General features: G+C 49.3%; 1 protein-coding gene across 1 annotated transcript; it reads left to right on the forward strand.

Moving 5' to 3' along the window:
* Positions 1-3,312: 3,312 nt before the first annotated feature.
* LOC123152752 (probable polygalacturonase) lies at positions 3,313-4,119 on the forward strand. Its single transcript, XM_044572219.1, has one exon. It carries the CDS (start codon positions 3,313-3,315, stop codon positions 4,117-4,119), a length of 807 nt encoding a protein of 268 aa, XP_044428154.1.
* Positions 4,120-15,121: the final 11,002 nt, after the last annotated feature.

Consider the following 15,121-nt stretch of genomic DNA (forward strand, 5'->3'; position numbering starts at 1 on the left):
TGAGCATAGTTATGAGAATATCTAGGTATGATCATGTATATAGGCATCACGTACGAGACAAGTAGACCGACTCCTGCCTGCATCTACTACTATTACTCCACTCATCGACCGCTATCCAGCATGCATCTAGAGTATTAAGTTAAAAACAGAGTAATGCCTTAAGCAAGATGACATGATGTAGAGGGATAGACGCATGCAGTATGAAGAAAACCCCATCTTGTTATCCTCGATGGCAACAATACAATACGTGCCTTGCTGCCCTTACTGTCACTGGGAAAGAACACCACAAGATTGAACCCAAAGCTAAGCACTTCTCCCATTGCAAGAAAGATCAATCTAGTAGGCCAAACCAAACTGATAATTCGAAGAGACTTGCAAAGATAACCAATCATACATAAAAGAATTCAGAGAAGATTCGAATATTATTCATAGATAGACTTGATCATAAACCCACAATTCATCAGTCTCAACAAACACACCGCAAAAAGAAGATTACATCGAATAGATCTCCACAAGAGAGGGGGAGAACATTGTATTGAGATCCAAAAAGAGAGAAGAAGCCATCTAGCTACTAACTATGGACCCGTAGGTCTGAGGTAAACTACTCACACTTCATCGGAGGGGTTATGGTGTTGATGAAGAAGCCCTTCGTGATCGATGCCCCCTCCGGCGGAGCTCCAAAACAGGCCCCAAGATGGGATCTCGTGGATACAGAAAGTTACGACGGTGGAATTAGGGTTTTGGCTCCGTATCTGATTGTTTGGGGGTACGTGGGTATATATAGGAGGAAGAAGTACGTTGGTGGAGCAACAGGGGGTCCACGAGGGTGGAGGGCGCGCCTGGGGGGGTAGGCGCGCCCCCCCTACCTCATGGCTTCCTGTTACGTGTCTTGACGTAGGGTCCAAGTCTCCTGAGTTGTATTCGATGAGAAAATCACGTTCCCGAAGGTTTCATTCCGTTTGGACTCCGTTTGATATTCCTTTTCTTCGAAACCCTAAAACAGGCAAAAAACAGCAATTCTGGGAGGTCGGCGGGCGCGCCTCCTGCTCGGCCCCTCTGCGCTACGTCAAACCGAAGACGGAGCCAGGGCTCGCGGCCGTGAAGACGAAGCCAGGGCTCGTTGGCGGCGTCAAGGAGGAGCTCGACGACGCGGCGGCCTTGAAGTAGGCGCGTGACGACTGGACGCGAACGGAGCTGGAGCGCCAGCACCTAGCCTAAGAGCGGTTCGCCGCTCGGCGCCATGGCTGGGATGAGGGAGGCGTTGTCGTCCTCGACGACAGCGACGATGACGCGCCGCCACCACCGGTCCGCCAGGGCGACGCCTGGCAGGGGTCCAGTAGGAGCAGCCGCGTGAAGGAGGAGAAGGATGACGAGGACAACGACGGCGGCGGCGGCGACGGCAGCGACTTCGCCTCTCTCAGCGCCTTATTCGGCCTGTAGTCGCATTTATTTTTTGAAGTCTTTTATCTATGTAAAAAACTATTTCAGTTTGCCAAATTAATGCACTGTTTCGCCGAATATTTGTCCTGTTCGCTGAATTTTAGTCAAATAAATGTTTAAAAAGTAATTAAAACAGGCGCTTGGGGCCGACCCTGGAGCTTCGACTGGGAACCCCATCGCCCCCAGGCCGATTTTACCGCCGGTTCGCCCCCAGGCGGCGATTTTTCGAGCCGCCTGGGGGGCCAATGGGGGGCCAACGGCTGGAGATGCTCTAATCATTTGCAGTCTGATGGTTGTCCTTGACTGGTCTTGGTTTAACACATGTACTGTACGCCTTGCCCATGAAACATTTTCACTTTATCAGTCAACCTTTTTGTTCATACATTTATATACGATTGTTAATTTTTGCAACTTCTTGAGGTGGCACTTTTCTGCTAATCATCTGCATTCCATGAATCAAGAACAATAGTCTGCATTAATCAAGACGAGCTGAAATGCATGCATCAGCACCAGCAGTCTGCATCTGGACTTTGTAGCCAAGGAAAAAAAGCTAGGAAACAGACATAATATTAAGACACTCAATGAGAAGAGGAGGATGGTCTAGCACCCCCGACGGGATTTGTTAAACTTAACGTTGATGCTTCTTTTGGGGGGGGGGGGGGATGGTAAGATTGACTGGTGCGCAGATGTGTTGATGGCTGAAGCTTTGGCGTTAAAATTCGGCCTATCGCTTGCGCAAAGGACGGGTTGTAATCGCATAATTATTAACTCGAATAATATGGAGGTGATCGAGACCATGAAGGTGGCCATGCGGACAAGGCTTTGGTAGCTCAAAAAAATGTGCTGGTATTGAAATTAACGTGGGGTTTTGAACTACTTGTAATTAGCACAATGCACTAGTGCTAAAAAAATAGTACAATGTACTCGCTTCACAGAATTGGCTCAAAAAAAAACTTGCTTCACAGAAATGGAAACAATATAGAACTGCAGCACGATTAGTTCTGTATGAGTCTCATTACGTAAACAATATAGATGGCGGATTAGTGACTCGACTTGAGTCCCATGGTTTCCGCGGCATCATTTTCGTAGTTACACTTGAGGATGTCTGCCACCAGCAACCGACCCATTTTGCATCACTGACCTCATCGCCAAGTTGACAATGAAGCCATCGAGGAGTCTTATGAACCATGCATCGTCAAGTTCAGATGATGAAGCATCCGACAACGAGAGCAAAACGGATGGTAAACATCCTGGTGGTGATTAGAATGAGGATGCAAAATAAGAGCAGACGGCGCGAGAACTAATTAACCACACCATCATAATCCATGAAGTCACACCCTGGTCTGCAGAAAAAGGAGGGACTTTCTCAAACTGATAACAACAGTTATACAGGGGGAGTGGTTGACAACAAACCCTACCACTCACATTTACAGAGTCGGTAACATTCACTTGTGATCCAGAACAGGAAGCTGCGACGTAGTCCTGAGGAGGAGCGCCGAAGCGATGGAATGCATCACGATGTGCGCCATCCTCAGCTTTATTTGCCCACAACGCGGCAGCGGCCGAACCTCGCTCCGCCTTTCGCCCTTGTAAACTCTAATGAGATCGCCGGCCCGTTTACTAATCAGGCCGTGCCTGGGCCAAGGAGCAGCACCCGTGGGCCGGCACGGCACGGCCCGACTATTAAACGTGCCATGGCGGGCCGTGCCGAGCCAGACACGATTAGCACAGGCCGGGCCGGCCCGTTTGGTCAGGTCTGGTCGATTTCGAGGTATGCCTCGGTTCCGGATAATGAGCGAATATTCCATTCCCTGGGACGACGGGTGGGTTCTGATTCGTTCGACTAACCATACGCGGGAATGAGCTGCGGGAATGGGTCGGACCCATGACATTCTATCTGGTCACAGCAACCAAACACACCCCAAGTCGCCCAACACGGACGGCCTCAACCCAGACTCGTGCTCCCAAGTGCGCATCGAGGACTGCTACGTCGTAACCGGCGACGACTGCATGGCCATCAAGAGCGGCTGGGACGAGTACGGCATAGTGGTCGACATGCCCAGCGAGCACATCGTGATGCGCCGCCTCACCCGTGTCTCCCCCACCAATGCGGCGATCGCGCTCGGCAGCGAGATGTCGGGGAGCATCCGGGACGTGCGCGCCGAGGACATCACCGCCATCGGGACTGAGTCAGCGGTGCAGATCAAGACGGCGGTCGGGCGCGGCGCGTACGTGCGCGACGTGTACGCGCGGAGGATGAGGCTCGACGGCATGAAGCGCGTCTTCTGGATGACCGGCGACTACAAGTCCCACCCCGACGATGACTATGACAAGACCGATGTGCCCGTCGTGGAGAACATCAGCTACCAGGACGTGGTGGCCACTGGTGTCTGGAAGGAGGCCGCCAGGATGCAGGGCATCCAGAGCGCGCCCTTCAAGGGCATCTGCATGGCCAATGTCACCGCCGAGATGATCAAGGAGAGGAAGGTGTCGTGGAACTGCGCCAACGTCGAGGGTGTCTTGGCCGGCGTCACCCCGGTGCCATGCACGCCGCTTCAAGGCACCCACGCCGGCTCCTGCCCGTTCCCCACTGACACGCTCACCGTCGACCAGATCACCGTGCAACAGTGCTCATACTCAGTCGCATCTGCTACCACTTCAATGGCTGGGACAGAGTAGCTCAACTATATAGTATCCAACTTCTTGCTGCACCAAGTGGTGAGGTCATTGGGTCTCTAAGTGAGAACAGTAACAATAAAGAGTGTGTTGTCAAGTGGCTGCTTTGGTAACTTTAGAAGTAAGAAAAGTTGTCGTGGGTAACTTCTTACTTACCTTTTCAATGCATACAAAGTTGCAAATTCAAAATTGTCACTTTGTTGCAATCATCGGTGCTTATCTTAGGCATTGCAAGGCAGGCCGTCAAACCGCTGCTCTTTTGCCGTATTATCCGATAAGAAGATCGGAAGCACAAAAGGTAAGCAAATAAACCTCTTATGTGCAGGAAAAATTCATAATTTATACTCAAGAGTCAAAAGTGTAAACAAATAAAACTCGTATGTTCAGCACAATAAAAAAAGAAGTACTCACAATTTATATTCAAGGTTCACAATTTATACCCAAGAATCAAAATTGTAAAAGCAAAAACGAAATTTAATGGCAACACAAAAAAGAAAATATGCAAAGTTTATTTTCAAGTCAAAAGAGTAATCAAATAAACCTGTTATGTGTACGTGCAACAGGAAAAAATGGAAATATTCTCAGTTTATATTCAAGAGCTAAAAGAGTAAGCAAAAGAAATACTTTTTTATGCAGCACAAAGAAAAAAGTGATGGTTCGCTAGAGTAGACTGCGAGGCCCAAGTGGCCTAGGAGTGCAGCGGCCCGTTATCCTTCCACCGTCGGAAGCGGGCAGCTGTCGCTACTCTGTGAAGCCAGCCTCACGATGTGCCTGCTATATTATGGACCGTGAGGCCCAGGTTTTGCATAGGCCCCAGGCGGTCCACTACGCAACTTGAACGGGCGGGCCCGCAACAGCACACCCAGACCAGGCCCGCAGCACTACAACAGCGTCCACATCACCTTAATACCGCGGCGCGTATGTGCGCGACGTCTACGCGCGCCGGATGAGGCTCGACGGCATGAAGCACGTCTTCTGGATGACCGGCGACTACAAGTCCCACCCCGACGATGGCTACAACAAGACCGGCGTGCCCGTCATGGAGAACATCAGCTACCAGGACGTGGTGGCCACCGGCGTCTGGAAGGAGGCCGCCAGGATGCAGGGCATCTAGGGCGTGCCCTTCAAGGGCATCTACATGGCCAACGTCACCGCCGAGATGACCAAGAAGAAGAAGGTGTCGTGGAACTGCGCCGATGTCGAGGGCGTGTCGGCCGGCGTCACCCCGACGCCATGCGCGCCGCTGCAGGGCACCCACGCCGGCTCCTGCCTGTTCCCTACGGACACGCTCGCCGTCGACCAGATCGCCGTGCAGCAATGCTCATACTCCATTGCACCATCTGCTTCTTCAGTGACTGGGACAGAGTAGCTCGACCATATTAGTAGTATCCAGCTTTTTGGGGCACCAAGTGATGAGGCCATTGGATCTCTAAGAGAGAACAATAACAATAAGGAGCGTGTTGTCAAGTGGCTACTTTGGTAACTTTAGAAGTAAAGATGTTGTGAGTAACTTGCTGAATGCATCCAGAGTTGCAAACTCAGAATTGTCACTTTGTTGTAATCATCAGTGTTTATCCTAGGCCTTGCAGGGTGGACCGTTAAGCTGCTGCTTTGTTGCAGTATTATAGGATAATGAAAAGACCGGAAGCAAAAGAAGGTAAACAAGAAAACCATCAACCATACCAAACTCTTACAATTTATATTCAAGATTCAAAAGAGTAAGCAAATAAACCTCTTATGAGCATCACCAAAAAAAAAAGGAATAATCACATTTTATATTTGAGACTCACAATTTATACCGAAGAGTCAAAATTGTAAGCAAATACTATTGTAATGTGCAACACAAGAATGAAATACTCATAATTTATACTCCAGTCAAAAGAGTAAGCAAATAAACCTGTTACTCTCAGTTTATATTGAAGAGCCGAAAGGGTAAGCAAAAAAAAAAAATACTGTTATACACAACACAAAGAAAAAAGTGATGGTTCGAGCGGGAAGTTGTCGCTGCTCTGTGAAGCCAACCTCACGCTGTGCCTGCCACATTATGGACCGTGAGGCCCAGCTTTCGCTTAGGCCCCAGCAGGTCCACTACGCAACTTGAAACGGGCGGGCCAGCACTAGCACACCCAAACCAGGCGCGCAGCGCTACAACAGCGTCCACATCACTTTAATGCCCCCATTCGGGTTACAAGCTCTCGTAACTGAGCTCGACGAATGAAGAGAGTGAAGACGGGTATTTAAGCTCGTCGAGAGCCTCCTCGGTTGGCGAGGTGGGACTAAAGAAGGAGGAGTGCTGTGCTTCCTGCTGGGAGTGGGAGATGTTTTCAGCGTGGGCTTTGGCAGCTTTGGCATTTGTGGTTTTGGGCTCATGGACGTGGCCATGTGGGCAAGGCTCTGGCAGCCATTCGTGGATTTTAGTACTAATTAGCATAGTGAACCTGCTTAGCAGAAATGGAAACAAGTATAAATTGCTGCATGGTTAAAGTTGGGACTAAGAAATATTTTAGTTGTACTATAAGAATCCCAAACGCATATCAGTTGGAAAAACAGTATACAGTCTCTATATCATGCATGCTCGAGTATAAGATATTAGCGTAATTAGCTAGTAAAATCCGACGGAAGGTATTAGCGAAGAGAGAGACTAGTTATGTATCTTGTTGATGATACAAGTCTCTGACTGATGCATCGTCATGTACACCATCGGATGCAGGTGGCTCAACAAGCAGTTCTCTTTTCGAGGGGACGTTTATGCACTACCGGAATCGCACCCTATGCCGACGGCCAGGGCCGTCGGCATAGCCCTGAAAGGCCGTCGGGACAGGCCTATGCCGACGGCACCCGTCGGCATAGGGCCGTCGGCAACATATCCGTCGGCGTAGCCAGGAATGCCGTAGGCATAGAAAGGCCGTCGGCATAGGACCTATCCCGACGGCGTCCGTACATCTATGCCGACGGCCCCGGCCATCGGCAACGTTATCGCCTAACGGCGGCCGCGGTCAAGTGCTGACCAATGCTTGCTCGCCACGTGGCAGGTCTGTGCCGACGGTCTGGCCGTCGGCATAGCTGTCGGCTTAGGTTGAAACTATGCCGACGGCTAGACCGTCGGCATAGACCTGCCACGTGGCAGCCACTGGGAGCTCCTGGAGCAGGCCTATGCCGACGGCTTAGCCGTCGGCTTAGTTTGAAACTATGCCGACGGCTAAGCCGTCGGCATAGACCTGCCACGTGGCAGCCACTGGGAGTTCACGGCAGCTCTATGCCGACGGCCTAGCCGTCGCATAGTTTCTGTTTTTTTTCTTTTTTCTGTTTTGTTTCAGCTCAATTCATTTGAATATATATAGCACACAACAAATATATGCATCACATAACAGCTGGCCCAGCAGCATCACAGAACAAATTCATCATCACACATCATAAGAAGCATCGCAAAGCATAAACATATAAGTATCATCACCACCAAGCATAAGAATATCACAAACAACAATAAGAAACATCACAAGCATATAAGTATCATCACCACCAAGACCGCCACAATGTGACCCAAAGGCTTAAGCGCCAGGACGTCGAGCACCACGGAGGTCGTCACCTCCAAGACCGCCGAAGCCCAGGTCATCACTGCTAGCGGCAGCGCTACCGCCAAGACCGCCTCCTCCTCCGCCTCCGCCTCCGTGGATCGGAGTGGTCGGGCTCCGTGTCTCCGGAGTGCTGCGAAGACCGTCGCCAACGGTAGATCCACCTGTTCCCTGGATGTTGAAAAGACATATGCACGGGATATATGACTGTGTTGAAAGGCATGACATGCTTTGGGTGAATAGATTGGGGATGAACTAACCGGCGAGGGGCCAGCGGTCTATGCCACAAACTCCTCAAAGCTCATCAGCACTGGTTGTGCTGGAGGGCATTGTGCTGGAGGGAACTGAGGACACCTGCCGGCCGCCATATCCTGAAAAGCCTGCTGCATCTGGCTATCCCTCTGCACTTGGTGTTCATAAAGCCTCTGATGCCACGCCATGGTCTCCTGGCGTGTGTACTCCATGTAGGCCTACAGTATGACATGATGGAACTCATAAAACTACTAAATGCGGAAAATGAAGTGAGAAATGAAGATAAGAGGGAAAATACTTACAGATTGTTGCTCCTGAAAGAGGTACTGTGTACTAGTCACTGGATGGCTCGTGCGCTGACTCAGGCTCGGGTCGATCCGACGAAGCTGTGTGTAGGAGATACTAGGAGTGATCACAGCATCGAGAACCGCCTCCCTACCGTGCTCCTTGGGCCCCATCCTCACCACCGCCATGTCGTCCAGAGGCGCCGCAATGGGGTTAGGTGTGTCAGGATGTAACTCCAGATACGCTTCGGAGTAGGCCTTCTTCCTCTCTGCGGTCTTCTTGCCGTAGTACTTGGGCTCGCCAGGCTTGGGGTCCTTCCGCGTATGGGCGATCTCCCACGCCTGCATGTGTGAGAGCGGCTGCTTCAGTTTCTCCTCCTGCACCACCAAACAGAGGTTAGTTATACATAAGAAAGTGATGGTAAATAGAAGAATAAGAATGTTTAATGGGGTTAGTCATACATTAACTGCCTTGTGGAGATAGTGGTTTCGGTTTCCCTGAGAATGTACTCCCTCCGTCCCTCGGTTAGCCTTATTTTTGGTTCTCATAGCCGCCCAGGCTCCAGCCTCATCACACCAAAGATCCACCAGTGCCGCCCAGGACTCGTCTTTTCCATAACACCAATTTGGACACACCTACATAATAAAAGCATAATGGCATGTAGGTGTGTCCAAATTGGTGTTATGGAAGCATAAAGCATAAAGCATAATGTACCACAAGGTAATGAAAGCATAATGAAAGCATAATATATGAAAGCATAATGAAAAATCTTTTATACTTACCGCCAAGAACTCGGGCCTCTCCAAGGTAATGCCCATCCTCCGCGCTTCTTCCTTGGTCATCTTCACACCAAGATAGTCGTGGTAGTATGTGGAGATGGCCACATAGCGCACCTCGTACTGCATCTGGCGGGCCTTCTTCTTGCATTGGCGCAGCAGAATCTGGTCCGCTCTAGCCCTGTGCTCCGGAAGAACTCGATAGAATTTCTACAATCATGCATGAAACAAGAATGGGAGAAGCCATGAGTTAAATCATTCATGAAACTAGAATGGACTTGTGCTTCTGAAGAGAACTCACCCAGAAATTAGTGATCACGGCCTTGGCATGGGTCTCATGGTCCGCGTGACGGGCCGCTTCCCAGTGGTCCCAGCTCGTGGCCAAAACCCGACGGTCCGGCTGCCTGACTGGATCAGGACAGTACAACCCCAGCCAATATAACTTCAGCAAGATGGTGATGAGGCCGTTGGGAATACGGACCCCTTTAGAATATATACAGTTGCTGCAAAAGAATGAACTATTAGCATGTCACAAGAAAAATAAATAACAACCGGAATAAGCATGTGACAAGCAACATAATGAACCACTTACTCTTTTCCCGTGGGCTCAATGAGCCACTTCTGCTCCTCAGTAGCAGGAACCTGCTTTGGTAGCTTTGCGTTGCCACGCAGCCACCCCTTCGTGTCAACCCCCTTCCTGTCACCACCATCATCCCCGCCACCACCCTCCTCCTCGCCTGCCTCCCCCTCCCCAACCTCCTCCTCCTCCTCGCCAGCCTCCTCCTCCACCTCCTCCTCCTCCTCCACGCCTGCCTCACTAGAGGAGGGTACCTCACTAGAGGAGGGCCTCGAAGACAACACCCCTAAGTCGGTGAGGGTGCGCTCTTTCTGGCCGTGACCGCCTATAGTGGCTCTCCCCCCAGCACCTCGTCCTGTAGAGGCTCTCCCCCCGCCCCCTCCTCCTCTAGGGGCACCTCTCGCTCGACCTCCCTGTGAGGAGTCATCGTCAAGTAGCCGAGGGGGAGGATTACGTGCTCGACCACTCCGACTAGGCAGGCCGACGACCTTGCGTAGGAAACCCACGCCGTCGGCCTTCCCCTTGCCCATGTTCCACGAACCTGCATTGAAAAGAGAAAAAGCAATTAGTAAATTAATGAAATGAAGGAAAAGGCATGATAATAAACACATTAATAAAAATGCATAAAAAGGCATATTCCTAAACTATAGAAAAAAAAATACTTGAAACGTACATCTGCTAGAACCCATATGAATCATCACTGTTGTAACCTCTTTCTCGGTCCGTCTCATCATCACTATCAATCATATCATCTTCGTTGTCCGACGGAGGTGGAGGCTCTTCCTCGTCGTCAGCGTCTTCGTTTAACTTTTCTAGCATAAGTATGTCATTTTCATTGACGATGGTCTCACCATCATTCCGTGCATCGTGGAAGTTTGGGTCCACATCATCATCACCCAATGGTCTAGCGTCATCGTTTCTAACCACATCATCATCATCATCATCATCAGGTTGCTCTTGATAGAACACTCCCTCGTATGTCATGGGGTTAATGTTGTAGTAATCTTCTTCATTTGGGTCTGGTAGCTTACCATGTGGCGACACCTTGAACACAACTTCCCAACCCTTTACATACACTTTATGGCATGGGTAAGGCAGAAAATATACTTGTGTAGCTTGGGTAGCCGCAATGAAGAGATTGGCTCCGGCATAGACGGTTGATGGTTTAACTTCGACCAAACCAATGGAAGGCGTATGTTTTACCCCCTCCCGCGGATCGAACCATCGTATATATTTTGTACCCTTCCGTAGTAGTCTACTGAATTTTGACCGGGGGTGTACACTCCAGTATTTATAGTTTTGGGATCGGGGTGGCTGTTTTGGTGCTCCTCTATATGGAAGCGATACCCATTCACATCATACTTTTTACATGTCATGTCGGCAGGGTCAAAACCCATGGAAACCCATCTCAATTCATCATCCATAGATATGTTCAGATCTTTTCCCTACAAGTATAATGGAAATTGTTGCGTGCATTAGTTCGGTTAACTAATAAATGTTGAAGTAGGTATTTAATAGGGGAGTGTGGAAAATTACTTTCTCCATGAACCAAGCAACAAAATTTTTACGTCCAGGGTTTCCATGACGGAGAAGAGTAAGTGCCTCCGCCTCAGTAGGAGGATTCACTCCCGTCCATTCCTCTTAAACGAAATCACTAAAAAAAGATAAGCGGTGTTAGACCGGGACTAAGTGAACATGAAACATGATGATGTGGAAGACATAAAGGAATGGTGTAGTGGTATTACCTCATCCACACTTCCTCAACTTCCTTGATGTTGTGCAAGATATAGAACATGAGGTCCTCCCACTCTTGTCGTGGCATGTTATAAGATTTCGAGGCCCCAGCCCTCCCACCTTGCGCGTTGAATAGATCGAGCCTGGGTTGATACTTGGGCTCTTCTATATTGTATCGAGGCACCTTGTTATGCAGATGGGGAACATGGTCTGGATAGTATGATGTCCTGAGGTCTGACACCTCCTCTAGGATAACTTCCTCAGCTATGGAAGCTTCAATCTTAGCTTTGTTTCCACATTCCGTCGGAGATGCTTGTTCTGCCTCTCAGGGCCGTACTGCCAGCATTTTGCACAGGGCCCCCCAACAATACCTCGTTCGCGAGGTGCAGAATGAGATGTGTCATCGGAGTAAAGAAGCCTGGCGGAAAGATCTTCTCTAGCTTGACTATCAACTCCGGTGCCTTCTTATGCAATTTTTCAATCACCTCTTTACTTACTTCTTTAGCACAGAGCGTGCGGAAGAAATGGCTAAGCTCGGCAAGCACTCGCCAGACATGCTCGGGGACATAGCCTCGAACCATCACCGGCATTATCCGCTCAATCCATACATGGTAGTCATGACTCTTCAGGCCGGTCACTTTGCCCGTTGAAAGATTGACTCCCTTACTTATATTCGATGCATAACCATCGGTGAACTTCAAAATTTGTTTCAGCCAGATAAGTACTTCTTTTTTTTTCTGGCGGTTTAAGGACAAAGTCAGCATCTGGCTTGAACCAGTTTTTTCGACCGCCTGTGGGAGGCTTCATGTTCAGGCGTGGTCTATCACAAATTCTCTGTTGATCGGCTCTAGCTTTTACGTTATCCTTCGTCTTATCAGGAATGTTGAGGATCGTGTGGAAAAGTGACTCTGCCACATTCTTTTTGGTGTGCATCACATCAATATTGTAAGGAAGTTTGAGGTCCTTGAAATAGGGAAGCTGCGAGAAGGGGGTAATGTGCGTCCAGTTGTGCGTCTCACCATATCCCTCGAAGCCTTTGGCTTTGGCTTTGGCTTTGCCTTTGACTTTAGGCTTGAGAGCTTTTAGCTGAGCAAGAACATCTGCCCCCGAAAATGTTGGAATCTCGGTTACTTCATGAACAACCCGACCTTTCGTGAAGTTCTTCTTGTCTTCCCTGTCTAGATGGTCTTGAGGGAGGAACTGTCGATGCAGGTCAAAGTCTACATACTTTCCACCCTTACTCAGCCAAATCATTCGCAGAGCCTGCATGCACACTGGGCATGGCATCTTACCACTTGTACACCATCCGCAGAATAGAGCATAGCCGGGAAAGTCATGCATGCAATAGTGCAACCAAACTTTCATCAAGAAATATCTCTGCAGATCCCGGTCGTATGTCAACCTCGGAAAGTACCAAGAATGGTGCAAAGCATCCACAAGCGGCTGCATAAACACACCCAATTGCTTCCCCGGGTAGTCAGGCCCCGGAATGATGAGCGACAAGAACATGGTCTTCCATTGCATTAGGGCACCGGGAGGAAGATTGAGCGGAATTACAAACACAGTTCAGCAGCTATATGGATTGGACGACATACCATATGGATTCAACCCATCACCTGATATGGCTATTCTGACATTCCCAGCCTCGGCTGCTTCCTCGGGGTATTCTTCATCGAATGACTTCCATGCTTCCCCTCCCGATGGATGTATGATTTTTTTAGATTGTACCTTATACCTTCCTTGTGCCACTTCATCATTTTGGCAGACTCCTTCGTGATGAAAAGGCGCTGCAGTCTTTTTATAAAATCAAGATACCGAAGAACCTTAACGGGGATGGTTAGCTACTTTTTCTCACCATCCTCACCGACCACCTCAATGTACCGAGACGAACCACACTTCCTACAGTACTTGTCATCCGCATACTCGTGCCTAAACAAAAGGCAATTCTTCGGGCAAACATCTATTTTCTCATAATCCATAGAGAGTGCCTTCATGATATTCTTTGTATCGTACATGCTTTTCGGCAGTTCATGACCCTCAGGGAGGCTGTTAGCCCATACTCCCAGGAATGCTTCAAAGCATTTCTGGCTACAGCCGTACTCAGCCTTCACTGCAATCAGTTGCGAGATGGCATCCAGCTGAGATATTTTCGCACCCGCATAAAGAGGTTTCTTCGACGAGGTCAAGACCTCCAAGAAGGCCTTTGCGGTTGCCTCTGGCTCCTCCGGTTCATTCTCTGAAGGTGTCGCATTTGCCGTTTCTGCAACAATGACATCATCTAGCATGTCCCTAACCCCGTCGTCCTCATATCCATCGATGCGTTGTCGCATCACCTCCTCTCTACCACGGTCCTGCTCGGCTATGTTTATCGGCGGCATGTCAAAGTTTGGCATATATCCGTGCGTGCGAAGGTGCTCACTCATGTCCGTCCGATTTCTACGGTGACGTCTGGCACATCTCGCACAGGGGCATGGTGGGATAATTCTCATTGGACGACGGAATATCTCCTTCAAATACACATCGGTTTTCGCGATCCACTCTGATGTTACTCGATTCCGACGGATAAAACCATTGTACATCCACTGATTATCTGCCATCCTATGCTTTTTTGCAACCCACACAACATAATTAAGGATTCACTTAAATTAATGGCATCAAAATTTTAGTTTCTACCGCGTTTAATCCACCTACATCTCTAATAGGTAAAGATGGGTCCTAATCCCACCTGAGGATGTGTAGATTGAGTACGTTCTCCATTCTACCCCGTTCCGAGACAAAATTTCGGCAGCACCTCCCCGCTGTTCTCCAGATACACGTCTTGGCAAATAGCCGAGAGAATGTGCTCCGGAGAACAATGGGGAGGCGCCGCCGAAATCCTGTCTCGGAACGGGGTAGAACATGGAGAACATACCCAATCTACACATCCTCGGGCTGTCTGTGGAAAACGCTGGACAATCCAAAAGAGCTGCGGTGATAAATATGCAATTGAATGCATATTTATCGATGCAACCCTTTCGGACGGGAGACGCCTAGGTTACGCCAGTTGACTTGAGAATGAAATCTAGTGACATCAGAAAATGGAGGAGATGGACTTGTAGCTCACCTTCGGCTGTAGGGGAAGGAGTCGAACAACAGAGGGATGCTCAGGGAACAACGCGTCGGACGACGGTCACTTTAATGAAATGCAACACCACAAAGCCTGCAAATTCCACCGCGACAAAAAATTAGAACATCACAACTCATAGAGCATATTTAAAACATTTAAACATGCATTCATTTATTTTTGCATCATGTAGGCAAAAAAACTATAGGGACTCATCATCTATTCGTCACATATTCATCATCATCATCTATCCATCTATATATCATGATGTAGTATCCACTCATCTATCCATCTATATATCAACAACAATTTTTTTCTCAACTAACCTATCAACAAAATTTTTATATCTTACAGTCCATCTATCTAACTATTTATATATCTAACTAATCTATCCATCTAAACCTTGAACTAACTAACCTAATGTAGCAGCAGCAAGTAGCAAGCAGCGGCAGCAGCAGGAAGCAGCAACCAGCGGCAGCAGTAGGAAGCGGCAACCAGTGGCAGCAAGCAGCAGCGGCAGCGGTGGCAGCAAGCAGCAAGCGCCAGCGGTAGTAGCAAAGCAGCAGCAGGGGGCTCACCGGCGAAGCAGAGGTGGGGCGGCGACGAGGTCGGGGTGGAGATGGGCGGCAACGGGAGGGGCAGTGGCGTCGGCCGCCGGCGCAGTCGGGGACGGGGCGGCCGTAGCCGGGGATGGGCCGCCGGGGAC

This window comes from Triticum aestivum, chromosome 7A (assembly GCF_018294505.1).
Source record: "Triticum aestivum cultivar Chinese Spring chromosome 7A, IWGSC CS RefSeq v2.1, whole genome shotgun sequence".
In the NCBI taxonomy this organism is placed as follows: domain Eukaryota; kingdom Viridiplantae; phylum Streptophyta; class Magnoliopsida; order Poales; family Poaceae; genus Triticum; species Triticum aestivum.

Bases quoted from the DNA above. Each gene is read 5' to 3' on its own strand.
- LOC123152752 (XM_044572219.1), top strand. From the start codon at position 3,313: ATGGGTCGGACCCATGACATTCTATCTGGTCACAGCAACCAAACACAC.